Below are 26,891 nucleotides of genomic sequence, written 5' to 3'. Positions count from 1 at the left end.
TGTCAAGTGTCCCTTATTTGAAGGGACAGTCCCTTATTCCAGCGCCATGTCCCGCTGCTGTTCCTTATTGATGGATGTCCCTTAAATTTCAAAGGAAGCAGCTCCTCTTCCTCCCTCCCTGCCGGCCAGGGAGGAGGGAGGCTCCAACTGTGTTGCTTGGCTGTGTTGCTCACCCAATAAGAAGTCTAAGAATGACTGGGGGGTGGAGTTTGCATGCCTTGTGTGTGGCTAGTTAATGCAAGCTGAGGGGGTTTTTGAATGCTGGACGCCATTTTGTTGCACGTGCTGCTGCAAACTTTGCAGTGCAAAGCCGGGCCGGGGAGCCATCTTAAGTTGAGGCTGCATAGGCCTTGTGGTACATGTGATTCAGATTCCATTCAGTCGAACCTCTGGTTACAAAGTTGGTTGGACAGTGTTCTCGGAGCTACCAGCATGAGTTTGACCAGACTGCAGGGGGACAGGAAGACTGGGGTGCCTGGAACAGGTGAGGCTGCAGGTCCCTTATTTTGGCTGCTGGTCCCTTATTTTGGCTGCTGGTCCCTTATTTTGGCTGCTGGTCCCTTATTTTCAAATCTGTAAGTTGACAGCTATGCTAACCCGGTACCGTTTCCCCTGAAACCGACCAGCTAGATGGCTCTTTAATTGGTTCATTACTGGCATATTTTGCCTTCAAGGGGCATCAGGCACGGAGCTTCTCCCCGCTCCTCGACTCTTTCAGTTTTCACAACAGCCCTGTGAGGTGGGACTGAGCTGAGAGAAGAGCAGCTCCCCCCCCCTTGCAGGCCACCCGCTGAATTCCTGGCTGAGCGGGGATTTGAACCCAAGTCTGCCGAGTGCTAGGGACGCGGGTGGCGCTGTGGGTTAAACCACAGAGCCTAGGACTTGCTGATCAGAAGGTGGGCGGTTCGAATCCCCGCAATGATGGGGTGAGCTCCCGTTGCTCAGTCCCTGCTCCTGCCCACCTAGCAGTTCAAAAGCACGTCAAATTGCAAGTAGATAAATAGGTACTGCTCCGGCGGAAAGGGAAACGGCGTTTCCGTGCGCTGCTCTGGTTCGCCAGAAGCGGCTTAGTCCTGCTGGCCACATGACCCGGAAGCTGTACGCCGACTCCCTCGGCCAATAAAGCGAGATGAGCACCGCAACCCCAGAGTCGGCCACGACTGGACCTAATGGTCAGGGGTCCCTTTACCCTTACTGCCGAGTGCTAGCTGGATGCCCAAACCCAGCGGCTCCCAAAGGAGGTGATGGGGCAGCGGGGGGGGGGTGTGCTTGTGGCGTAAATGGCTACCCGATTTTGACAAGCTGGTACCACTGGAGCAAACCGATCGATTCTCTTGATCAGTTAAATGAGCTTTGATTGCACATTGAATAAACGTGCGGTTAATTCTTACAGCTTGGGATTTTATTGCGCTATTGGCTTCCATGGTGGGTCGTCATGGAAACTGCTATTCTGAATACTGCTTTTTTTGTAAACTGGGGGGGGGGGAGCGAGGATGTGTTTATGAATATATAAGAGAAAAAAGAAATAAAACCTGCATGCAGCAACAGTGTTCTGTGTTGTGTAGGCTCCTAGGATGGAAGCCTGCTCCCTAAAATATCACTGGTTTGCTCATTTCTATATATAGGGTGCCTACATTCTGCTATTTCTAATTATTAACAGTTTGCATCATATATTTACACCTCTTATTATTTCATGTTATAGCAAGTTTCTAGAGACTAGATTATGAGTCTTTGTAAATTGTGTTTCCAAATGAACTTTTCTTATTTCCAAATGCCAATTTGTTTGCATTATTAAGTTTGTTACGAATAAAAAATCATTTTAAGTTAGAGCTGATTAATTATTTCACTATTAATATACTTCTTCTTAACTGTACTAAACTATTAATATACTTCTTCTTAATTGTATTTCAGTTCAACAACTACTTTGATAAAATACATACAGTGGTACCTCGGGTTAAGTACTTAATTCGTTCCGGAGGTCCGTGCTTAACCTAAAACTGTTCTTAACCTGAAGCACCACTTTAGCTAATGGGGCCTCTTGCTGCCGTCGCGCCGCCAGAGCATGATTTCTGTTCTCATCCTGAAGCAAAGTTCTTAACCCGAGGTACTATTTCTGGGTTAGCGGAGTCTGTAACCTGAAGCGTATGTAACCTGAAGCATATGTAACCCAAGGTACCACTGTATTTTGTGATGTGCAAATGGCTTGAGATACCTATTGGATCCATAAATGACCATATAGCATATATTCAACAAACACAAAAACCAGCGACAATTTGTTGTTGGCAAAGGACAGCTGGACATACAAAGGGCCCCATTACCTTCAGTAGCATAGGGCTTCATCAAACCTAAATCCAGCCCCGTGCAGGTGGCTGCAAAAACCAGCTCTCTGACCGTTGGAAATGGCAGGTCAAAAAAAATCATGATAATTCACAGCAGCCTCCCTTCTCTGCTGCCCTTGCTGCTCTGCGTACATCATCGGTTTCGGTTTTACTAGTGCAAAGTCCTCATTGCCACCCCGACGGAAGAACCCTCCTCCCCAACCTCTTTCTCCCTCTGCCCCATTGCTTCACCATCCTTCCAGTAAGAAGCAGCTGCAGATTTGAAAAGCGACTGGCTCAGCTGAAGCCAGAGAGATAGAGAAATTATTATTTTAAGTTCTCAAGAAGCGGCAGAGAACACCCCTATGGGGATCCCCGGCCGATTGACAGCTGCTTGGCCGGCACACTGTCTGGCAGCCACCAGCTTCCACCCACTAACGACACCTCCAGATTAGGAGAAAAGGGAGGCCAATACAGGAAAGCCCCGTCCCTTCCGAAGACACGCTGCCAGCCAGAGCGGGCGGCGCTAGCCAAGGCGGGAGGCTAATCTGGCAGGCTTGCGGCGCTCGGAAGGATCGTATAGAACTGTACAACTGGGAAAGGGACTGTGAGGTTTGAACTACTCCAACCCCTTGCAACAAAACGGTCTTTTGCCCGGACGTGTGACTCGAACCCACAACCTGGAGACTTAAAGAGTCTCGCGCTCCGCCGGCTGAGCTATTTCAGCTTCGAGAATGCAAGGGGAGCCGTGCCGGATCAGGCCAATGGCCCATCTAGTCCGGGATCCTGGGTGTTCATCAGTATGCAGATGACACCCAGCTAGCTCTACCTCTCCTTTAAATCAGAACCAGTGAAGGCGGTGAAGGTCCTGTGTGAGTGCCTGGAGGTGGCTGGAAGATGGATGGCAGCTAACAGATTGAGGTTGAATCCTGACAAGACAGAAGTAGTGGTGCCCACCCTGGGGAACACCCTCCCTTCAGATGTGAAGGAAATAAGCAACTATCCTATCTTTAAAAGACATCTGAAGGCAGCCCTGTTCAGGGAAGTTTTTAATATTTAACGGTTACTGTTTTTAACACTTGATTGGGAGCCGCCCAGAGTGGCTGGGGAAACTCAGCCAGATGGGCAGGGTAAAAATAAATCATCATCATCATCTCACGGTGACCACCCAGAATTCAGGAATCAAGCCCTCTCCCCTCCTGAAGTTTTCAGCAACTGGTACTAGGTGCTGCATGAAAAAGGGCTTTCTTTAATCTGCCCTGTTTATTTCGTCCAGATATGGTTGTTTCTGAAAACTCAACGAACACCCTTTTTCTAGTTTTTAAGAAACGGGGCGGGGGGGGGGAGAGTCCACCCACGTGCGGATTCGAGCAAAGCTGGGTGAGAACGGCCGCAGGGAGAGGAGAAGGGAAGGGCTGCAATCAATCACGTCTACAATCTGCGATTCAATATGCAGTGGGGGGAGACAGAGAAGAACTTCTGTTAACACCTCCCAGGAGGCTTCAGAAAGTAGAATTTACAGGAATACTCTCGAAAGGAGAAAGAAAGAAAAAGCACAACGATTTCCAAGCAGGGGCGTAATCCGCAGTGGAGTTGGCCGCGCAACCGCGCACCGGGAGGCTTGCTGTCAAAAAAGGAGTACCAGCTTGGGCACCTCTTCCTCTTCTTCGCCCCTCCTCACCCCGGTGCCCTGGCATCGCTGCCCCAGACAAGGGGGGCTCTTTCCAAAACACTGCAGTAAATTGAAGCCCGAGCCATTGTCCCACTGCCAGGGTTTTGGGGATGAGTTATGCCCTGGTGCATAGCTTGTCAAAGGTATGAGCTGCAAACCTAGGTGCTTGGGCAATTTGCAGCAAATCAGGAAAAGATTCTGAGTGGATCCCCAATATTTTTAACTACACATTGAGGGGGGGCGGTTCTTGCAATGGCTGGCCTTGTGCGGCTAACTGTTCCTCTTTCGACTTCCTCGCTGCTCAATTGTGTGTGTGTTTTTAAATAATCCCCCCAAAAAACTTGTTCTATTTTGTGCCAGTGACAATAGTTTTTATATTAAAGAGAAAAGGAGAAATACAGGTTGTTCCTGTTGTTTCCCCCTAAAAATAAGACTACAGTTTGTACCTTGGATCCCGAACGCCTTGGTACTCAGACGTTTTGGCTCCCGAACGCCGCAAACCCGGAAGTGAGTGTTCCGGTTTGCAAGCGTTCTTTGGAACCCGAATGTCGGACGCGACTTCCGCAGCTTCCGATCGGCTGCAGGAGCTTCCTGCAGCCGATCGGAAGCTGTGCGTTGGTTTCCGAATGTTTTGAAAGTCAAATGGACTTCCGAAGCTGTGCGTTGGTTTCTGAATGTTTTGAAAGTCAAACGGACTTCCGGAACACATTCCGTTTAACTTCTGAGGTAAAGTAAAGGTAAAGGGGCCCCTGACCATTAGGTCGTCGTGGCTGACTCTGGGGTTGCGGCGCTCATCTCGCTTTACTGGCCGAGGGAGCCGGCATACAGCTTCCAGGTCGTGTGGCCAGCAGGACTAAGCCGCTTCTGGCAAACCAGAGCAGCGCACGGAAACGCCGTTTCCCTTCCTGCCAGAGCGGTACCTATTTATCTACTTGCACTTTGACATGCTTTCAAACTGCTAGGTTGGCAGGAGCAGGGATCGAGCAACGGGAGCTCACCCCGTCATTGCGGGGATTCGAACCGCCGACCTTCTGATTAAAATTTGACCAGGTCTTCATTTCAGCTCTGCTGGCCGGCTTTTGATATGAATGCCACACCCAGCATCTGAAGGGCTATCTCAGGGAAGGTGGAGCAAGCTTGTTTTCCGACGCTCCAGAGGGTGAGTGCCGAGGAAGACGTCCCAACTCAGTATGAGGAAGATCTTTCTGAGGGAGAGAGCTGTAGGGCAGTGGAAACAGCTCCTTCGGAAAGTGGTGATCTAGTTGGGCGTTTTAAAGAAGACCATCATTCTGCCACAGATTATTTAGCCGTGGTTTCTGCATTGCAGGGGCCTGGACTAGATGATTTTTGGGGGTCCCTTCCGACTCAACAATTCCATGCTTCTATGTTTTTAAGAGTTGGGAGTTTGCAAAACCTGGTGTGCAGCTGGAAGGGATTCCAGACACTGGCACAGCATGTATGTATGTATTCAAACCGGCTGTGGTTTAGCCTACAGAATATTAAAAACACTATAAAACATCAAACATTAAAAACTTCCCTAAACAGGGCTGCCTTCAGATGTCTTCTAAAAGTCAGATCGTTTTTTATTTCCTTGATATCTGGAGGGAGGGCGTTCCACAGGACAGGCGCCACCACCGAGAAGGCCCTCTGCCTGGTTCCTTGCAACCTCACTTCCCACAGGGAGGCAGCCACCAGAAGGCCCTTGGAACTGCACCTCAGTGTCCGGGCTGGACGATAGGGGTGGACACGCTCCTTCAGGGATACTGGACCAAGGCCATTGAGGGCTTTAAAGGTCAGTCCCAACACACTGAATTGTGCTCGGAAATGTACTGGGAGCTAATGCAGATCTCTTAGGATCGGTGTTATGTGGTCTTGGCGGCCGCTCCCAGTCCCCAGTCTAGCTGCCACATTCTGGATTATTTGCAGTTTCCGGGTCACCTTCAAAGGTAACCCCACGGAGAGCGCATTGCAGTAGTCCAAGTGGGAGATAACTAGAGCATGCAGCACTCTGGCCAGACAGTCTGTGGGCAGGTAAATGGGTTCTAAGCCCCGCAGGGTCCTCCTAATGTCTGCTTTGACTACATCAGGGAGGGGGATGTCTGAGGCCCCTGAGATCCACTGCCCAAGTAGACTATAGTGAGTTAAAATGGGAAGGTGTAGCCTGATGCGAATAAGGATGCTTACACAGTATGTGGTGAACCAGGCAGCAATGCTGGTGCCACAGAACAGGGGGACAACGCAGGGAAAATGACACCCAAATGATATACACCGTCTCAGCCCGCCCCGAGCCAGCGCTTCCTGAACTCCATTAAGCAAGGTCGAGAATTTAAAAGGGAAGCAGCCAGCAGCTCGCAAATACCAAGGCAGGCAGGTGGAGGTCAGACAGGGTCGCTCACCCCTGCTCCATAAAAACGTACTCTCTGCCTGGCAAGGCAGTATAATCTGCATATGATGGCAGAAACGTATCGGGGAGGGGGAAATGCACACACACACACAAGATCACAGAACAGTAAGGCTGGAAGGGGTCCCCCAAAGGTCATCCAGCCCAACCCCCGTGAGACGCAGGAACCACAGCAAAAAAACCTCAGGCAGCTGGCGCCCCCAAGCTCTTTCTACAAACGTGCCACCTTCCCAGGAGGTCTGTTCCATCATCAAACGGCTCTCGCCACCAAGAATTTTTGTCCTGGGTCGCTGTCAATTACCGTATTTTTTGCTCTATAAGACTCCCTTTTTCCCTCCTAAAAAGTAAGGGGAAATGTGTGTGCGTCTTACGGAGCGAATGCAGGCTGTGCAGCTATCCCAGAAGCCAGAACAGCAAGAGGGATCACTGCTTTCGCTGCACAGCGATCCCTCTTGCTGTTCTGGCTTCTGGGATTCAGAATATTTTTTTCCTTGTTTTCCTCCTCCAAAAACTAGGTGCGTCTTGTGGTCTGGTGCGTCTTATAGAGCGAAAAATGCGGTAATCGGGGTCCCTTCCAATGCTACGGCTCTGATTCTGTTTTGCTAAACCATTTGTGCTCCTTTTCCTTTTAAAAGAGTTTGCCAAGGACAAATGAAGGAACTGCTGTCCTTTTTCTACTTTCTATAGCAGGAAACAAATTCAGTTTAAAAGAGCTGATGTCTACGCACATCACATGTCCGAACTCTTTTATTTCGCGCACCGAAGCTTCGCCAATAAAATCGTGATACCCAGTACCTCTCCCGCAGTGTAGCACTTACTGGTTATCGCTCAGGAAAGATGGCGTCGAGTACGAAGCCGATGAATAGGGCGCTTGAGTCCACCAACTGGAAGCAGAATTCTGAAACTACAAAAGAGGCAGATTCAGTAACGGGTTGCTCATAACGAGGACTCAAACACACAACGCGTAACTCAGCAGCAGTTACTGAGGGCTGTACCCACGTCAGAGATGTTGAAACGGACGGGCATGACTAACCATGCGATGGTCACCTCCAGGCTTGACTACTGTAATTCGCTCTACAGCGGGGCTGCCCTTGAAGCTGTCCCAGAAACTCCAGCGGGTGCAGAATGCTGCAGCGAGGCTCCTCATGGGGTCTCTGCCATGGGAGCATATTCACCCAGTGCTTTTCCAGCTGCACTGGCTCCCGGTGGAGTACAGGGTCAGATTTAAGGTGCTGGTTTTTGACTTTTAAAGCCCTTCACGGCCTAGGACCCTTGTATCTACGGGACCGCCTCTCTCGGTATGCCCCACGGAGGACCTTAAGGTCCATATATAGCAACACCCTAGAGGTCCCGGGCCCTAAGGAAGTTAGATTAGCTTCAACCAGAGCCAGGGCCTTTTTAGCACTGGCCCCGACTTGGTGGAATGCTCTGTCTCATGAGACCAGGGCCCTGCGGGATCTGATCTCTTTCCGCAGGGCCTGTAAGACAGAGTTGTTCCACCTGGCCTTTGGCTCAGAATCAGTTTGATTCTCTCCCCCTCTTTCTTTTTCCTTTTTCCTCTCCTTCTATGAAGAGATTACTCCCTAATTATTTTAATGTTGTATCTTAATCTTTTAAATTGTATTTTAATCAACTTGTTTTTATTATTGGTTGTTAGCCACCCCAAGCCTGGTCTTGGCTGGGGAGGGCGGGGTATAAATAAAAATTTATTATTATTATTAACAACTCTGGTTCCCCGTCATTTCAGTGGGTCTACTCACAAGTAGAACTTAGTTGGATGCAGCCCTGACGGAGATGCAAAAACTCTCAAGAAGTGGGCAAGGCAAGGCCACCAAGGTGCATGTTTTGGGGAGCGAGTTCAGAGAGCCTGATAAGAGGCATGGAGGGTTGTGTTTGGATCCAGGCCTGAGGTCTCCAACCCTGGCGAGCCCTCACTCAAGGTTTATACAGGCGTCCCGTCCCCCCAATAAATAAATACAGTTGTACCTTGGAAATCGGACGGAATCCGTTCCGGAAGTCCGCTCAACTTCCAAAACGTTCGGAAACCAAATTGTGCCTTCCGATTGGCTGCAGGAAGCTCCTGCAGCCAATCGGAACCCCCGCAGGGCATTCAGCTCCCAAAGGAAGGTTCACAAACCGGAACAGTCACTTCTGGGTTTGCGGGGTTCAAAAGCCGAAACGTGCAAGTTCCAAGGCGTTCAGGATCCAAGGTACGAATGTGGATTGAAATCCGGATGTGGCGGGAGAGAGTCCTCGTGGCTCGCGAGGAGACCCTTCCCTAAACGGCCTCAGCCCAGTATACCTGAAGGAGCGTCTCCACCCCCATCGTCCAGCCCAGACACTGGGGTCCAGCGCCGAGGGCCTTCTGGCGGTTCCCTCCCTGCAAGAAGTGAGGTTACAGGGAACCAGGCAGAGGGCCTTCTTAGTGGTGGCGCCAGCCCTGTGGAACGCCCTCCCAACAGATTTCAAGGAAATAAACAAGTATTTGACTTTGAGAAGACATCTGCAGGCAGTCCTGTTTAGGAAAGTTTGAAATATTTGAGGCCTATTATTTGAGGTTTTTAATATTCTCTTGCGAGCCATCCAGAGTGGCTGGGGACACCCAACCAGATGGGCAGGGTATAAATAATAAGTTATTAGTATTAATATGATTACTCACCTCTAGGGTGGGCATGCTTAGTTGGGCCGGAAGGGTAGGCACCCCGCAAAACATGTTGACCGGCTGCTGGTGTGTGCAAGGCGGGTGGAAGCTTTTCCCGCCATCCATGGTGAGGGCCGAAGAGGGCATCAGGCTTCTTGCCGCCTCATGGAGGAAGCTGTTGATGAAACGAGCGGTCCCGATTGCTGCGCGGTGGAGGAGTAAAGGAGAGCGAGAGGCTTCACCGGAACCCTCCTCGCTGCAACATGCCCTAAAGGAGCGGAGGAAGGAGGAAGAAAGGCAGGCGTTAAAGACGCTTTATTGTCCTGTAACATGAGTCCTCTCATGTGGGATGTGAGCTCTGTCTTGCAAACTGACTGATCTTACGTTCTACAATTTCATTCCACATATATATGTATGTGTGTGTGTGTGTGTGTGTGTGTGTATATATATATATAATTTTTATTGGTTTTTTACATACAAAATTAGTGATGTATGCAAGTGAGAGTTGGACCATCAAGAAGACTGATCGCCAAAGAATGGATGCTTTTGAATTCTGGTGCTGGAGGAGACTCTTGAGAGTCCCATGGACTGCAAGAAGATCCAACCTCTCCATTCGGAAGGAAATCAGCCCTGAGTGCTCACTGGAAGGACAGATCCTGAAGCTGAGGCTCCAAGACTTTGGCCACCTAATGAGAAAAGAAGACTCTCTGGAAAAGACCCTGATGTTGGGAAAGATGGAGAGCACAAGGAGAAGGGGACGACAGAGGACGAGATGGTTGGATAGTGTCTTTGAAGCTACCAACATGAGTCTGACCAAACTGCGGGAGGCAGTGGAAGACAGGAGGGCCTGGCGTGCTCTGGTCCAGGGGGTCACAAAGAGTCGGACACGACTAAACGACTAAACAACAACAACATACAAAATTATAAAACATACCACACAAAATTATCACAAATACAATCTTACTGGACTTCCATCAGCACCTCTGGTAATCTTCCGTCTTACATCACTTCTTATGCATTTCCTAACAATACTGTCTTTATGTCTCTTAACCTATCTTCTCTCCATTTCCATTTTAACAATATTTCCATTCATACTTCTTGCAAACCTACAAACGTCGTCTGAGCATCACAAATACTTTTCAAGTAGTCAGTAAATTTACTCCAGTCTTCGGTAAACTTCTGGTCCCGCCGGTTTCGGATCCTTCCTGTTAGTTTGTCTCGTTCTATAATTTGATTCAGCCAGTATGGGTGGAGAAAGCTGATTTGATGTGTATTGGGGTTGAGACACCTTGCAGGTTCTCCCAACCCTGGGCTGCGTGTTAGAATCGTGGGGTGGGAAGGGACCTCCAAGGGTCATCCAGTCTGACCCCCTGCATTGCAGGAATCTCAGCCACAGCTTCCATGGCAAATGGGCATCCAATCTCTGCTTAAAAACACCCAAGGAAGGAGAGTCCCCCACCTCCCGAGGGAGACCGTAGTGGCACTCCAGCAGAGAGACCTTCCCGCAGTTCACAATGACTCCAATTTTGCGGAGAACCCACAACCACAGTGGCTGCCCTCAACCTCCATCGCCGGAGGCTGAATGCTGGGGATCCCAAGTCGGGAGAGCACTGCTGCGACGGCGGTGAGGTCCCCCTCCTGCCCGTTTCCCCCCAATGTTTGGCTGCTGTGTGAACACGTCACAGGCCTCTGGTCAGAGCTAGGGTCTCTCTGAGGAGATTTCACCCCTCCCATATCCAAGAATCTGCTGGTGTTCTCTGCTGATTCTCGAGAGAGGAGGGGGCGGTTTCTGCTCTCTACTTATTCCGCTCCAGCCTCACATCAAAGAGAGAGACTGAGTATTAGAGAGAGGTCGTGTGTATAGATAAGGTTGCTGCTAAGAGCAGCTGCAGACACTCAGGGCAGTTCAGCATTTTCGTTTAGACCTCATTTAGCTCTGTACATAGTTGTGTATTATAGTTGTGGATAGAATAAAAGAAGATATTCTACAGAGCTGCTCTCCGAGTCGTTTATGCTCTGCTAGACTCTGCTATACTCTGCTGTGCGACGACTGTCTTCTTGTTGGAGTGAATCCGGTGCTCACACCTCTAAGCTGTGAGTCCACAGCACTTTGACCTGTTCCTGTGCAGAAGGTGGTCTCTGGAAGTGCTACCCAGCTCGCCTAGCCCAGTCGGGGCTGAAGTGTGTGAGTCCAGTTGGTGGCACTGGCTCAAGGGCAATGCTGACACTCTCCTGATGTTCAGATAAGGGTCTTGCACCACAGGGCCTGGGAACAACTCCGCGTGATGCGCCAGAGCTCCGAGGCAAGAGTCTGTGGCCTGGGGAACAGCCGGTTTCGCAGATCAGCTGCTGCCACCACCTCTGGCTTGAAGTCTAAGATGCCTGGAATTCCTTGGAAAGCGACAAAGCTACGTCGTCGGGTCTGATTTCGCAAGCCGGGTTTCCCCTTCTGTCTGCAACAAACGGAAAGAGAAACCAGCTGCGCGAGGGCAGCTAAAGGTACCCAAAGATTTGCAGGAACTCACAACTTCCATTCCAGACGAACGGCTCACCTTTAAAAAGGCCAAGCTAGTGATGTATGGAAGTGAGAGCTGGACCATAAAGAAAGCTTATGGCCGAAGAATGGATGCTTTTGAATTATGATGCTGGAGGAGACTCTTGAGAGTCCCATGGACTGCAAGAAGATCAAACCTCTCCATTCAGAAGGAAATCAGCCCTGAGTGCTCACTGGAAGGACAGATCCTGAGGTTGAGGCTCCAAGACTTTGGCCACTTCATGAGAAGAGAAGACTCCCTGGAAAAGACCCTGATGTTGGGAAAGATGGAGGGCACAAGGAGAAGGGGACAGCAGAGGACGAGATGGTGGGACAGTGTTCTCGAAGCTACCAGCATGAGTTTGACGAAACTGCAGGAGGCAGTGGAAGGCAGGAGGGCCCGGCGTGCTCTGGTCCAGGGGGTCACGAAGAGGCGGACATGACTAAACAACAAAAAGAACTGAGACCAAGTCCAGCACCCTGTCATCACAGTGGACAACAAAATACCGCTGGCAGTGTTTCTCAGACTTGGGTCCCCAGCTGTCGCTTGACAACGAACAGTGTTCGAAATCTCCTAGGTGCATTTTGTAAGTGGCGCAGATCCAATTGCTACCCCATGGAGATCTCTGGACGCCAGGCTGGCTACTGACATCTCCATCTGGCTGGCCCCTCCAGCTTTCTGAAGCAGGGCAGCAGAAGAGTTTGTTCCTTGCATTAATCTCCCACCTTTTTCTCCATGGTTCACCCCAATAGGACAAGCCTTCCTGAGAGCCAGCTAGCCTGATTTTCTACAGGTCCACTCCTCTCACCTGTGTAGGAAAGTGATTACTGTATTTTTTGCTCTATAAGACTCACTTTTTCCCTCCTAAAAAGCAAGGGGAAATGTGTGTGCGTCTTATGGAGCGAATGCAGGCTGCGCAGCTATCCCAGAAGCCAGAACAGCAAGAGGGATTGCTGCTTTCGCTGCGCAGCGATCCCTCTTGCTGTTCTGGCTTCTGAGATTCAGAATATGTTTTTTCTTGTTTTCCTCCTCCAAAAACGAGATGCGTCTTGTGGTCTGGTGCGTCTTATAGAGCGAAAAATATGGTATTTCCGTTGTGCCTTGGTTCATTCACTGAAGAAGGCCGTCTGGAAGCCACCGTCCCGTCCCCCATCCCCCCGCTCACTGCTGTGAACCACATGCACCCCTAGCTTAGCACTGTGCCCAGAGTCCTTTGCCAACGCTCAGCCTTTCCCGCTTCGAGGCACCCTGCTGGCAAAACGTAGGAAGTTTGCAGAAGCCGCAGCCATAGTATTGCCGAACTGTCGAGACAGAAGGGGCACCAAGGGTCATCCAGTCCAACCCCCTGCAATAGAATCACAGAAGAATCATAGAATCCTAGAGTTGGAAGAGACCACAAGGGCCATCGAGTCCAACCCCCTGCCAAGCAGGAAACACCATCAGAGCACTCCTGACATATGGTTGTCAAGCCTCTGCTTCAAGACCTCCAAAGAAGGAGACTCCACCACACTCCTTGGCAGCAAATTCCACTGTCAAACAGCTCTTACTGTCAGGAAGTTCTTCCTAATGTTTAGGTGGAATCTTCTTTCTTGTAGTTTGGATCCATTGCTCCGTGTCCGCTTCTCTGGAGCAGCAGAAAACAACCTTTCTCCCTCCTCTATGTGACATCCTTTTATATATTTGAACATGGCTATCATATCACCTGGGACGCAGGTGGCGCTGTGGGTTAAAGCCTCAGCGCCTAGGACTTGCTGATCGAAAGGTCGGCGGTTCGAATCCCTGTGGCGGGGTGCGCTCCTGCTGCTCGGTCCCAGCGCCTGCCAACCTAGCAGTTCGAAAGCCCCTCCGGGTGCAAGTAGATAAATAGGGACCGCTTACCAGCGGGAAGGTAAACGGCGTTTCCGTGTGCGGCTCTGGCTCGCCAGAGCAGCGATGTCACGCTGGCCACGTGACCCGGAAGTGTCTCCGGACAGCGCTGGCCCCTGGCCTCTTAAGTGAGATGGGCGCACAACCCCAGAGTCTGTCAAGACTGGCCCGTACGGGCAGGGGTACCTTTACCTTTACCTTTATCATATCACCCCTTCACCTCCTCTTCTCCAGGCTAAACATGCCCAGCTCCCTTAGCCGTTCCAGGCATCGTTTCCAGGCCTTTGACCATTTTGGTTGCCCTCCTCTGGACACGTTCCAGTTTGTCAGTGTCCTTCTTGAACTGTGGTGCCCAGAACTGGACACAGTACTCCAGGTGAGGTCTGACCAGAGCAGAATACAGTGGCACTATTACTTCCCTTGATCTAGATGCTATACTCCTATTGATGCAGCCCAGAATTGCATTGGCTTTTTTAGCTGCCGCGTCACACTCTTGGCTCATGTCAAGTTTGTGGTCAACCAAGACTCCTAGATCCTTTTCACATGTACTGCTCTCAAGCCAGGTGTCACCCATCTTGTATTTGTGCCTCTCATTTTTTTTGCCCAAGTGCAATACTTTACATTTCTCCCTGTTAAAGTTCATCTTGTTTGTTTTGGCCCAGTTCTCTAATCTGTCAAGGTCGTTTTGAAGTGTGATCCTGTCCTCCGGGGTGTTAGTCACCCCTCCCAGTTTGGTGTCATCTGCAAGTTTGATCAGGATGCCCTTGAGTCCATCATCCAAGTCGTTGATAAAGATGTTGAATACGACCGGGCCCAAGACAGAACCTTGTGGCACCCCACTAGTCACTCTTCTCCAGGATGAAGAGGAACCATTGATGAGCTGTTCCACTGTGGTGGAACCCTGCAATGCTGGAACCTTTTGCCTAACACGGGGCCCGAACCCAAAACCCCAAGAGTGAGTGTCTCGGTCTCTACTGGACTGGAATTGGAGCTGGGAAAGCGGGAGAGAGAGAAGGAAGACACAGAATAATTTAAGGTTTGGGAAGCTTTAAATCTCTCGCTTGGCTTTCTTCCTAAGCGAGCGACACATGGCTTGTCCTTTACGAGCAAAGCCATCTCCTTTTTTACGACGCCGTTAAAAGAACGCAGCTAAAAGATAGTAGCTGTTTAAAAGGTGTCAGTCTGCGCTCTTGAAAGACGTCCAGCCGTTCCCAGCTTCTGGGGCCGCCGATGTCCTTTCTCATTACAGTGGTACCTCGGGTTACAGACGCTTCAGGTTACATACGCTTTGGGTTACAGACTCCGCTAACCCAAAAATAGTGCTTCGGGTTAAGAACTTTGCTTCAGGGTGAGAACAGAAATTGTGCTCCGGCAGCGCGGCAGCAGCAGGAGGCCCCGTTAGCTAAAGTGGTGCTTCAGGTTAAGAACAGTTTCAGGACGGACCTCCGGAATGAATTAAGTACTTAACCCGAGGTACCACTGCAATTTAGAACCACAGAACTTGTAGCGCTGGAAAGGACCCAGGGGTCCTCTATTCTGACCCCCTGCGATACAGGAATCTTTTGCCCGGGGTGGGACTCGAACGCACAACCCGGAGACCAAGAGCCTCGTGCTCTGCAGACTGAGCGATATGGACACTTTATAAGAACTGGAAGGGTCCAAACTAATTGGAAAAGCTTGCAAATAACAGACAGGCTTAGGATTTAAATACGTAATGTGACGAATTAATATGTTTAATGCTGAATTGCAAAGAAAGGAAGATCTCAACTTAATTTTTAAAGAATATAGGTTTTGGAAAACCGTTGAAATGATATACACTGAAATTCAAACAGGGGATACAAGGAAGTCATGTAAGAATGTTATTAAGTTTGGTTTAAATACGGTTGAGATTTATGTTTGTTTCAAAAAAAAAATCTGGAAAATTGATTTGAAAAAATTGGAAAAAAAGAAGAACTGAAAGGGTCCATATGCTATTCTCCGTGTTCCCTTCGGCGGCAGCAAGGAAAGAGGCCCTGGAGGAGGGCGGCAGAAAGTTCCTCCCCAATTGGGGGAGAAATCTGGGGTTTTAACGTGACTTTTATTTCTGGGCGGCAGTAGCCCCCCCCCTTTAAAAAAATAAAAACAAGAGGGGTGCATGATCTAATTCAGGTTTTATTTAGTGTAAGCATGTCGTTTATTCTCTCTCTCTGCGTAAATAATGTTGTTATTATTATTAAATTTGTATTATTATTAATTAATTTTTTTAATCATGTTTTTAAGTTGCATTCATTCAACTTGTTTTTATTATTGGTTGTTAGCCGCCCTGAGCCCAGCCTTGGCTGGGGAGGGCGGGGTATAAATAAACATCATCATCATCAATTGCCGCCTGCTCTGACTGGCAGCTGCTCTCCCAGAATCGCGGGGTCTTTCCCGTCAACCGCTCTGCAGTCCCCTTTAAAAAAAATTAATAAATCTGGAGATGCCATGGTGTAGAAGGTAGAATGGAGGTAGAATTCAGCATCATTGGACGGGCGGGGGGAGAAATCTGAGCATTTTTTTAAAATGTTCAAGTTTCTAGCCCTCAAGCTGCTGGGACGATATACCTGTGGCGTGGAATCTCACAAAAGAGGCGGCCAGTTCTTTTTTCTCTTTTCCTATTTTGAAAACGGTGTTCCAGGTTCCCAGGAGCAGAGCAGATTATGAATAGATTATGCAAAACCACCGTATGGAGGCAACCGTTCTGCATAATTCATGCAGGACGAAGAAGCGGAAAAAGAAATATCTCTCTGTACAGACAGGGGTTTGAGAAAGGTGAACTCGGACTTACGGTAGATTCCCTCCTCTCAAAGGCAGCTAGACGGTGGTGCCTTTGACAGGATCACAGAACTGTCAAGCTTGTTTCTAAACACAGAAACTTCTCTATCCTCCATCCAAGCCAGAGGTAGGCAACCTAAGGCCCGGGGGCTGGATGCGGCCCAATCACCTTCTCAATCTGGCCCACGGACGGTCCAGGAATCAGCGTGTTTTTACATGAGTAGAATGTGTCCTTTTATTTAAAATGCATCTCTGGGTTATTTGTGGGGCATAGGAATTGGTTCTTTTTTTCCTTCCAAAATATAGTCCGGCCCCCCACAAGGTCTAAGGGACAGTGGACCGGCCCCCTGCTGAAAAAGTTTGCTGACCCCTGATCCAAGCCAACAAAGAGTTCGAAAACACGTTCCAGCCAGGCCAAACCACCAAAGGAGAATCCACTGGCTTCCTAGAGTCTGTCTGCTGGGGGGCAGCTCTATAAATGCAGGAACCAGACATTGCTCCATTGTAAAAGGGTAACGGTAAAGGGTAAATGACCCCCTGGATGGTTAAGTCCAGTCAAAGGCGATTATGGGGTTGCGGCACTCATCTCGCTTTCAGGCCGAGGGAGCCGGCGTTTGTCCGCAGACAGCTTCCCGGGTCATGTGACCAGCAGGACTACACCGCTTCTGGTGCAACGGGACACTGTGACGGAAACCAGAGCGCACGGAAACGCCGTTTGCCTTCCCGCCACAGCGGTACCTATTGATCTACTTGCACTGGTGTGCTTTCAAACTGCTGGGTTGGCAGGAGCTAGGACAGAGTAACGGGAGCTCACCCCGTCGTGGGGATTCAAACCGCCAACCTTCCGATCGGCAAGCCCAACAGGCTCAGTGGTTTAGACCACAGTGCCACCCACGTCCACTGAGGCCAATACTGTCAACACGGCCGGCAGGGGCTCTCCTCTCTTGCAGACCGGGAGTTTCTCCCAGCCCTGCCAGGAGAGGCCAAGGATTGAAGTTGGGGCCTTCTGCACGCATAGCAGATGTTCTGCCACAGAGCCGTGCCGATCCAATTGAGCTTCCATGTTCCATGGCAGCGTACCTGAAAGGACAGGTGCAAAAGGCGAATGGGGTAGGCCTGTAACTTTTTGTATTTGTGAATTCCCAGCAGCTAGAGATGGTCAGAAAAGTGGAACGGGGCAGATTCTTGGTGCTTGCAATTCTTTATTTCTACACCTGCAATGGAGTCTTTTTCTCTTTTTTTAGCCACTACTTCTACTTTTTAATATGGGTTTGCTCCTCCTTCCCCTTCCCCCCTCCTTTTCCCAACTTTGCAAGAGCTTTTGATAGGAAATCCGCAGCCGGCGATTCCCGTAAGAGCAGCTTAAGCCGGGCTTCCTTTACTTACGTTTTACGAAGGGTAACTTATTATGAAGAGTATAAAATCAATAGTGCAGAGGGAGAGAGAGAGAGAGAGAAAAGAAAAAGAGACCTCCCTGTTATTATCTGCTTTGCCACCCGCTCCTGGAACACTTAAGATTTCAAATTTAGGGTGAAGCTTCCTTCAACAGAGAACACTCGCTCCGGTTGAGAAAGAGAAAGTTTGCCTGGTTATACTGGAGGTGAGCAGAGCAGAGAAATTCCAGAATGGCAGCCAGGGGTGTGCGGGCGGCAAATAAAAATTCCGTTTCAAGTTTCTAGCCCTCAAGCTGGAAAGGGAACTGAGAAAGTATATTATCAGCAACAGCCGGGGGAAATGTCAGAATCTCGTGGTAGACCAAATTTCTGAAGCTGAGGCGAGTGGGATTTTGCTTTGACCTGCACAGCTTAAGCGAGCCGAGCAAATCCACGCCATTTATTCTACCTTTGCCAAAGACAACAGGAGACATTAGCGAGCTTGCTCCTGTGTGCAGCGTGTCAGCATTAGGGGCAGAGGGGAAAGGGAATAAAAAGAAAATAACCCATTGTCTTAATCCCCTAGGCCTGATCGCTTGGAGAAAAGGTCTTGCTCGCCATGGGAGCTTCCAGGAGTCCGCAGCACAGAACCATCACTTCGTTCTACGCTCCAAATGCAGTTTGAATAATTCTCTCCCCCACGAATTTGCCCAATTCTCTTTTAAAGCCATTCAGGTTGGCAGCTCTCCTTGCCTCCTGCGGAGGGAGTTCCACAGTTTAACTCTGCACTGCGTGAAAAAGGACATTTACCTGTCCCAATAAATCGGATGCCCTTTTATAAACGTCTTCCTTGCCCTACAAAGCCCCAAACGCTGCAACCTCGGTTGCCCTTTTCGGAACCTTTTCCGACTCTGCAATACCCCTTTTGAGGAGAGGCGACCAGAACGGCCCGTAACATTCCAAACATGGTTGCGCCACAAGCTTGTATGAGGGCATTAATGACATCAGCGCTTTTACTTTCAGTTCCTTTCCTAATGATCCCTAGCGTGGAATTTGCCTTTTTCCCTCGCAGCTGCCACACACTGGGCGGAAATCTTCATCAATCCACAGCCACCACTATTACAGACACACAGACACACTTGCCCCAACATCACTCTGAACCGTGTAGGCCAGTGGCTTTCAACCGTTGTGCCATGGCACCCTGGGGTGCCTAGAATGATGGTCAGGGGTGCCGCGGGCAACACTGGCCTCTGTCCCTCTTTCCTTCCTCTGATGCCCTCTCGCATCTCTGCCACCCAAAGGCTTGCATGGCTGGTTGTCGCAGCAGCCCTGGCTGCAAGATCCCCGTGCGAATGGCGCCTCTGGGGCTGGCCAGGGGTGCTGGGTGCCAGGGGCTGAGGCAGCCTCGGAGTAAGCAAGTGGTTATGTGATAATAGATCTATGGAATCCTTACAACATATACTATCCTGTTGTTCACTACATTCAGTTTCTCGGATCAGATTTTTGTCCCCTTTATTATTGGAAATCTCGGGTGACTCCTTGGAAATACAGCTAATACATTTACTGCAAGATTCTGATCCGAGTAGGTCCCTTTCTGTTGCCAGATTTCTGATAACAGTATTAGCTTATAAGAGGGGAAATGGATTACTCTATGATTATTGATTTTGCCTAAATAATATTGATTTATACTGATAATTTGATATTTTAAGCGCTATATTGTTCTTATTTTAATGGAATTTAGAAACTTACGGTTTGAGATGTACTTGATTTAAACGTATTTTAATTTATTAATTTTATTGTCTTATACCTGCTTTGCTGTATGATGTATTGAATATGGGCCTATGGCCGTAATAAACTAACTATCTATCTATCTATCTATCTATCTATCTATCTAGCAAGTGGGCGAGGGAGCCCAGTCTGCCAGCCCTTGCTGTTGGGAATGGGCAGACAAGTGGGAGGCCGGGCAGCCGGGCAGGCACCATGGTGGCGTTTCTTGTGCTTGCTGCGTGCAAGGCCTGCCTGGGAGCTGAGTGCCCAGTGCCGAGTTGGAGCCTTTCTGCCAAGCAGGCCCGGCAGCGCCCGCTGCTGCCCCCCAAGGTAAGGTGCTGGCCTCACATTTACCTCTGCCCAGTCTCCATGGGCCACTAAGGCTGGGGAAAATCCTCTCCCCAGGCCCCTGTGGGGCAATGCAAGGAGACACCTCTCTTTGGGCAAAGCTCAGAGATCGGGGAAGCAGCAGCGGCTGCCCTGAGGACTCCCAAGGAGAGGGGAGAGGAGAGGAGGCCGAGGGAACACTCCACAAGGGAGGGTGTTCGGAAAAGGGTGAGGGGCTGCCAGCTCTGCAGGGAAGGGGGGACATAACTGGGCTCCTGAGCTCCACAGGGGTGTCGCAGGAAAAGAACTCATTTGGTCAAGGGAGCCGTGGACTCAAAAAGCTTGAAAACTCTGGCCATTTTGCTCAGTTCTCTGCAATCTGGAGCTCTCTGCAATCTCTTTTTGCTTTAGCCGCCCCGAACGATTGCAGGGACGCTTCCTGGACGCCCGAAATGTTTCTCCGGCCGTGCGAACGGAGCGGCCAGCCTCCCGAGCAGCGAGACTCTTGCTGAGCCAGCGTTCCCTAACCGGCACACCGAAATATGATCCCTCTGGGGCAATATTCGGTGTGCGTTTAGAGGGGTGCCCAGCAGCTTCCAAAGAGGCAGCGTTTAATTATCCCAGCTGATAAGCTCTCAGCCGGCTCTGATAGATGGGACCACAGGCAGAGCGGCGGTAAAAAGAAAACATGCTGCAAACCCGAAGGGTCAGGGTGGGGAGTAGTGATTTATACGTTCTGAAAATGCACGTGGTACAGCTCTTCCCCCAGGGGCCGTGCCGTTTCGGAGAACGCGGTTGGCGGGAAACTGGAGTTTTAGTGCTTCGCCAGCAGTACGCAGCGCAGGGAATACTTGCCTCACCTGTTGGAGGATCACAGAGTTGCAGAGTTGGCAGGGACCCCCAGAGGTCATCGAGCCCAACCCCCTTCTCTTTATCTCTTCTTCTTTTATACCCCAACCTTCCTCCAAGGTGTGTCGCCTACCCTGTGAGGTAGGCCAGGGAGCACAGCAAGGTTGGGGGACTTTTTCTCAGGCTGAGGGCTGAATTCCCGACCAGGGGGCCACATACCAGTGGCTGGCAGGGCCAGAGGGGAAAGTGAGTAGGTGCAATGAAGGCAGAACTCACATTTGTATAGAAGGCTAGTTTCTAAACACAAACCTTCTCTATTCTCCATCCAAGTCAACAAAGAGGGTCATGTACAGTGGTACCTCGGGTTACATACGCTTCAGGTTACAGACTCCGCTAACCCAGAATTAGTGCTGCTTCAGGTTAAGAACTTCGATTCAGGATGAGAACAGAAATTGTGCTCCGGCGGCGCGGCAGCAGCAGGGGGCCCCATTAGCTAAAGTGGTGCTTCAGGTTAAGAACGGTTTCAGGTTAAGTACAGACCTCCGGAACGAATTAAGTACTTAACCTGAGGTACCACTGTAGTCTAAATCCCACCCGCACCATGTAGGAATCCCAACTGAACATTTTCTAGCTTCCGTCTGGGAGAGGCTGGTTAGGCCCATCCAGGGGACATGGGAAGAAGGGGGGAGCGTTCACACACGCACTGCTATGTAGAAGGGGCCATGGCTCGGTGACAGAGCACTGCTTCGTACACAGAAAGCCCCGGGTTCAAAACCCCAGGCATCTCCAGTTCTGACTCAACACAAGGCATCTTTCTATGTACCTATTTAAAGCAGTGCTTTATTCCGAGTAATGAGGACTAGCGTCTTGCTTTGTTTTTAGGGAAAGGAGCGTTGCTCAGTGCCGGAACATCTGCTTTGCATGCAGAAGTCCGCAGGGTCCGATTCGCGATAGCTCAATCCCAGGTAAGGCTGGGAAACGCACCCCACACCCACAAGCCTGGAAGCTGCTGCTGCCAGTCGGTGCAGACAATATCAAGCTATATGGACCATTGATCTGACCCGGGAGAAGGCAGCTTCTTGTCTCCACTGAAGTCTGGCAGACCTAAATCGTTTTACTTCTGGTGCAACCTGAAGTCTCAGGGTGGGTTGAATCAACTAAAAATACACTTTTATGAAAGGGGGGGGCAATCAATAAACCATGAAACAGACGCAATAAAAGCATAATACGTTGCAGCTAAGAACTGCGTCTGCAGGGAGGGCGACTAAGAATTCATAGGTCAGGATATAAGGATAAACGTTAAGAGGAACTTTCAGGCGGCAACAGCTGCTCAGTGGCGGAACGGATGCCCTCGAAAGGTTGCAAGCAGAGGTTGGGTGGCCGTCTGTCCTTTTGCTGGGATCCCTGCATTGCAGGGGGTAGACTGGATGACCCTCTGGGGTCCCCTTCCAATGCTAAGATCCCGTGATTCTATGAGGAGGGTGCTCCCTTTTCTAAATCCCGTACAAAGGGCAAAGGAGCAACCTCAATTGGCAACGTGGCTTTTACCCGTCACCAACCGGTGCCCAAGCCTACAAGCGCTGCCAACAATGTCCTCATCTGCTACAAGCTCACACCGGTCGCTCCTTTTGCTGAGAAAGCAGCTTCAGGAAAAGGTCTCTGTGCCTGCATCTCCCTGGCCCTGTCAGTAGAGGAACCTAGGAGAATCGCTCACCAACACAATACTCTTCAATATACAAACTCGGCCCTCCCGATGTTTTGAGACTACAGTTCCCATCATCCCTGACCACTGGTCCTGTTAGCTAGGGATGATGGGAGTTGTAGCTCCAAAACATCTGGAGGGCCGAGTTTGCCTAGGCCTGTTTTAAGCCAACCAGCCAGGAGATCAGCAACCAGATTTCCACTCAAAATTTGACGGCAGAGGAAAAACCACAGAGGCTCCTCTCCAAACTCCAAAAACGCTAGGAAAAAACGTCTGCATCTCCCTGGCCCTGTCAGTAGAGGAACCTAGGAGAATCGCTCACCAACACAATACTCTTCAATAAACAAACTCGGCCATCCCGATGTTTTGAGACTACAGTTCCCATCATCCCTGGCCACTGGTCCTGTTAGCTAGGGATGATGGGAGTTGTAGCCCCAAAACATCTGGAGGGCCGAGTTTGCCTAGGCCTGTTTTAAGCCAACCAGCCAGGAGATCAGCAACCAGATTTCCACTCGAAATTTGACGGCAGAGGAAAAACCACACAGGCTGCCTCTCCAAACTCCAAAAACGCTAGGAAAAAACGACGAGCAGGCAAGCAACTTTCAAACATGGCAAGCCTTTTAACTCTGACTTCCTCAAGGCAACTTCTCCATTTGCAGAAGAGCAATTTTTTTTACCAGCGTAAAGGTTCGCTGGCTCGCCGCTGCTTGATTCCAGATTAGCGGCTCAAGGATGAGCTTTTTGCTCTTTCGTGAGTTTCTACCAGAGGTCCCGCGAAGATGCAAAATGGCATTTGCAAACTCCGCGACCCAGCCTCGGATGACACAGAGCCTCCGGGAAGATTTCCGCTGGCTGATAAGTACGGCCGGCAGTCAGATCTTATCTGGGATGTCGTAGCCACACATCTCTGACTGGCTGTGACTACCGATTCCATGTCAGGACAGAAAACCCGCAGGATGCGTTCCTGGGCGATGAGATCCAACTTCCTGGAAAACCCAGCTCTCTTTAAAAATAGTCGCTAGCTGAATGGCTCCTGATCAGGAATACTGCGCCAGTGGATTTCCTGCACCGGGCAGCACAGTTGGACTTGGCGAGCTTTGATGCCATTTTGGGGGAACCAATGAGCACAATCTGGGCACGAGAGAAACACTCTCCTCTCCTGGGGTTTCCAGCAACCGGGAACCCAAACCACTCTCGAAGGCAGAGACAGAGCACAGACAGAGTGGCAAGCAGCCCTTGATAGCCCTCCTCTCCTCCATGAATTTGCCCAATCTTCTTTTAAAGCCACTCAAATTGGCGGTCACCATTGCGTCCAGTGGGAGGGAGTTCTGCAGTTTAACTCTCTCTAGGGCCTCAGGCAGGGATGCGGGTGGCGCTGTGGGTTAAACCACAGAGCCTAGGACTTGCCGATCAGAAGGTCGGCGGTTCGAATCCCTGCGACGGGGTGAGCTCCCGTTGCTCGGTCCCTGCTCCTGCCAACCTAGCAGTTCGAAAGCATGTCAAAGTGCAAGTAGATAAATAGGTACCATTCCGGCGGGAAGGTAAACAGCGTTTCCGTGCGCTGCTCTGGTTCGCCAGAAGTGGCTTAGTCATGCTGGCCACATACCCAGAAGCTGTATGCCGGCTCCCTCGGCCAATAAAGCAAAGATGAGCGCCGCAACCCCAGAGTCGGTCACGACTGGACCTAATGGTCAGGGGTTCCTTTACCTTTAGGGCCTCAGGCAGAGAGAAGTCTATCCCCTTTCTGTGCTTAGCTTGAGATGGAATCAGAGGGCCCTTGGCTTTCGAAGCAGGCACTCTGCCAGTGGGCCTAAGGCCCATCCCCGGGTAACCTCCTTGGCCCCAAGGTTTCCGGCCACGACTTTCCAAAGAGCTGTGGACAAGCACCGCTATGGCGCCGAACTGCCCCAATGCCCATCTTGCAGACCCAGGGGAACCCACGGCGCTTCCCACAGACGCAGGTGCGCCGGAAGCGGAGGGGAAAACGCTCCTTTTTAACATGCGAGCCAAAAGATCTGCCCTCCCGCCCAGCTGCTCCGAACGAAAAACCACTTCCTCAACCGTGAAAACCCACTGCTTGCTACTCCCTTCCCGCCAGCTGATAAGCAAAAATAAAGGGGGAAGAAAGTGTTTCGAAAGGAGAGAGAATGTGCTGGATCAGACCAGAGGCGGGGGGGGGGGTCATCTGCCAGGGATGCTCCTGCATTGTAAGGCTGTGGGAAACCAGAGCGCATGGAAACGCCGTTTACCTTCCCGCCGCAGTGGTACCTATTTATCTACTTGCCCTGGCGTGCTTTCAAACTGCTAGGTTGGCAGGAGCTGGGATGCAGTTAAGCCGGATGTTTAACTGAGAATCCATCGTAGTCAGTCCATCCTTTGAAAAATAAGACCCTTGTTTTACTTGATGCAACATTTTGGCGACCACAACCCTGATTTAAGGAGCCATTTGGCGCCTAGCTTGTATACCTGAGTTTCTAACACCGCCAATGGCACCAGAGGAGACCACCACGAATTGGCCCGTTCCTTTCTCTCTCGCTGTTTGAGAAAAGTCATCTAAGGTAGTGACAATCGCAAACATGCCCTGGCAGCCAACCCCCGTCAGTTAATTGTTGGTTATTTTAAAAGCACACTTCCTCCTGCCTGCCCTGATCTCGCTGCCAATCAGCCACATCAAGAGGTGCCCGCAACTTTCCAGGATTAGGCCATGGTGGGAGGAGAATTCCGTTCCAGTGAGTCAGCCCCCGCCGGACCACACCCCATCTGGTGTTTCCCATCGAGTACCCGATCACCTTTGCTTATCCAGTCCTTGTTCTCTGTTTCGGTCGCGCAAACACAAAGCAGAACACCCGGAGCAAAAGCTGCTTCCCTGCACCCTACAAATGCCCTACATCAGTTAGCAGACGATGGAAGGTTCGCACCTAGAGGATTCCTACCAGGGTGGATTTGATTTAAAACAAGATTTAAATGGCTAGTCAGTAAGACTTGATTTAAATCTGTTTTTTTTTTTTACAGAAAGACTCATTCTTACTGGCATCATCTTAATATTTACAACCAGGTGAATGTTTCATTTTTGGAATAATAAATTTTCAGAGTAGCTTTTACAGTTATATCGAAAATCACTGATTTGGTTATATACTATTAAGAAACCATTGTGAGGTTTAATAAGTTAACTGTTTATATTTGGACAACATTTCTGCTGTGCTTTATTGAAAGGAGAAAAATAATCATTTTCTTAACAACAATTTAAACAATTTATTTAACTAAAACAATAACATTATAGCATATGTATCCATGTTTGTTAACTGATGTGGTTAGACAATTAAAAAAACCACACACCTTAAGACTGAGTTTCAGCACACATGAAAAACTTTTTTTAAATCCTTATTTCCTGATGAATAGCCTTTTGACGACAATGTAACTTAAATAGAAAACTATCTTTAGAAAGGTTTTTCCTCCAAAGGCATTTTATTTTAAAAATCTGATTTAAGTAAAAAAAATCTGATTTAATTTTTTTTAAAATCCAATTTTATTTTATTTTAAGTCATTGATTTTTATCCACCCCGATTCCTACGTAACAAGCAGATCCCTTGCAAGACCAAGTCCACAGGCATCGCTTTCTTGTCAGGGTTCCCATCCGCAGGCACCCAAGCCCAAGATTCCATGCCTTTTAGCAGCAGCGTAAATCCGAGACGCCCCCACCCCCGCACTTTTCTTTGTTAACGCAAATGTCAATACACCGGGTGCTAAAAGTCACAGGGGGGTGAGCTTTATCCGAAGACGGGGCACTTAAGTTTTATCGCCCAGCCAGCGGGTTCTCACGCCAAGTTCGTTTTTCACGCAAAGCTCATTTCCCATGCTTCTTTTTCTTCTACTTTGGTGATCCCTCATAGCCGAGTAAGATTGTCTTCCATGAACATGGTCTTAACAGTGAGCCCGTAAGTGACTGTGGAGGCCAATTCTGGATCCCCACGTCCTTCCACAGTGGGGACGTAGGTCTCCGGGTGGGAGTTGATCCCGGTGAGGGTTTGTCAAGCGTGCCTTCCTCTTAGCACGTTTCTCCCTCTTGTCCTGAGTTTGAGTGTCTTCAAAGCCCACAACACCTTTGGTAAAGGCTGTTAAACGGTGTTTCCGTGCACTGCTCTGGTTCACCAGAAGCGGTTTGGTCCTGCTGGCCACATGATCCAGAAGGTGTACGCCGGCTCCCTCGGCCAGTAAAGCGAGATGAGCGCCGCAACCCCAGAGTTGGCCACGACTGGACCTAATGGTCAGGGGTCCCTTTACCTTTACTAAAGTGCTGTAAACCACATTGCAATTTGTTCTTTAAAACATATAGAAAGGAAATAAACAACAACAAACTTCGTTACACACACACACAAAAACCCCCGGTGCCTAGACATTTTGTTGTGTTGTGCGACCTTAACCTAGGTTTAAGGTGTCATTTGGCAATTGCATTTTATATATAGATCTGAGTTTCTAACACTGGACCGCTGGTACCTTCATTTACAGAACATTGTGATTGTGGGGTGGGGAGAAATCATGCAAGATGTGAAATCCAGAAAAGGTTTATCAGCACCAGACTCCCTCAGCTTTGGCGTTCTTTTTGTCTAATCGTCTTTCAAAGCCGTCTGGGTTGGTGGTCATCAGCTGC

The 26,891-nt window shown here is 49.7% G+C and overlaps 1 protein-coding gene across 3 annotated transcripts in view; it reads right to left on the bottom strand.

Annotated features, from left to right (window-relative positions):
* SBNO2 (strawberry notch homolog 2) overlaps positions 1–26,891 on the bottom strand; it is a 109,704-nt gene that overhangs the window by 70,506 nt on the left and 12,307 nt on the right. For all 3 annotated transcript variants that reach the window (XM_081895380.1, XM_081895378.1, XM_081895379.1), the window contains 2 exons: positions 9,051–9,300; positions 7,210–7,295 (listed from right to left, as the gene is read on the bottom strand). In XM_081895380.1, coding sequence (XP_081751506.1) covers positions 7,210–7,295; positions 9,051–9,179 — 215 coding nt within the window. In that variant the 5' untranslated portion in view covers positions 9,180–9,300. The remainder of the gene's footprint in view (positions 1–7,209; positions 7,296–9,050; positions 9,301–26,891) is intronic.

The sequence above is a fragment of the Podarcis melisellensis genome (genome assembly GCF_964234715.1).
Source record: "Podarcis melisellensis genome assembly, chromosome: 18".
Taxonomy (NCBI): Eukaryota; Metazoa; Chordata; class Lepidosauria; order Squamata; family Lacertidae; genus Podarcis; species Podarcis melisellensis.
The sequence above is the reverse complement of the archived record's forward strand: the minus strand, read 5'-3'. Positions and strand labels throughout refer to the sequence as shown.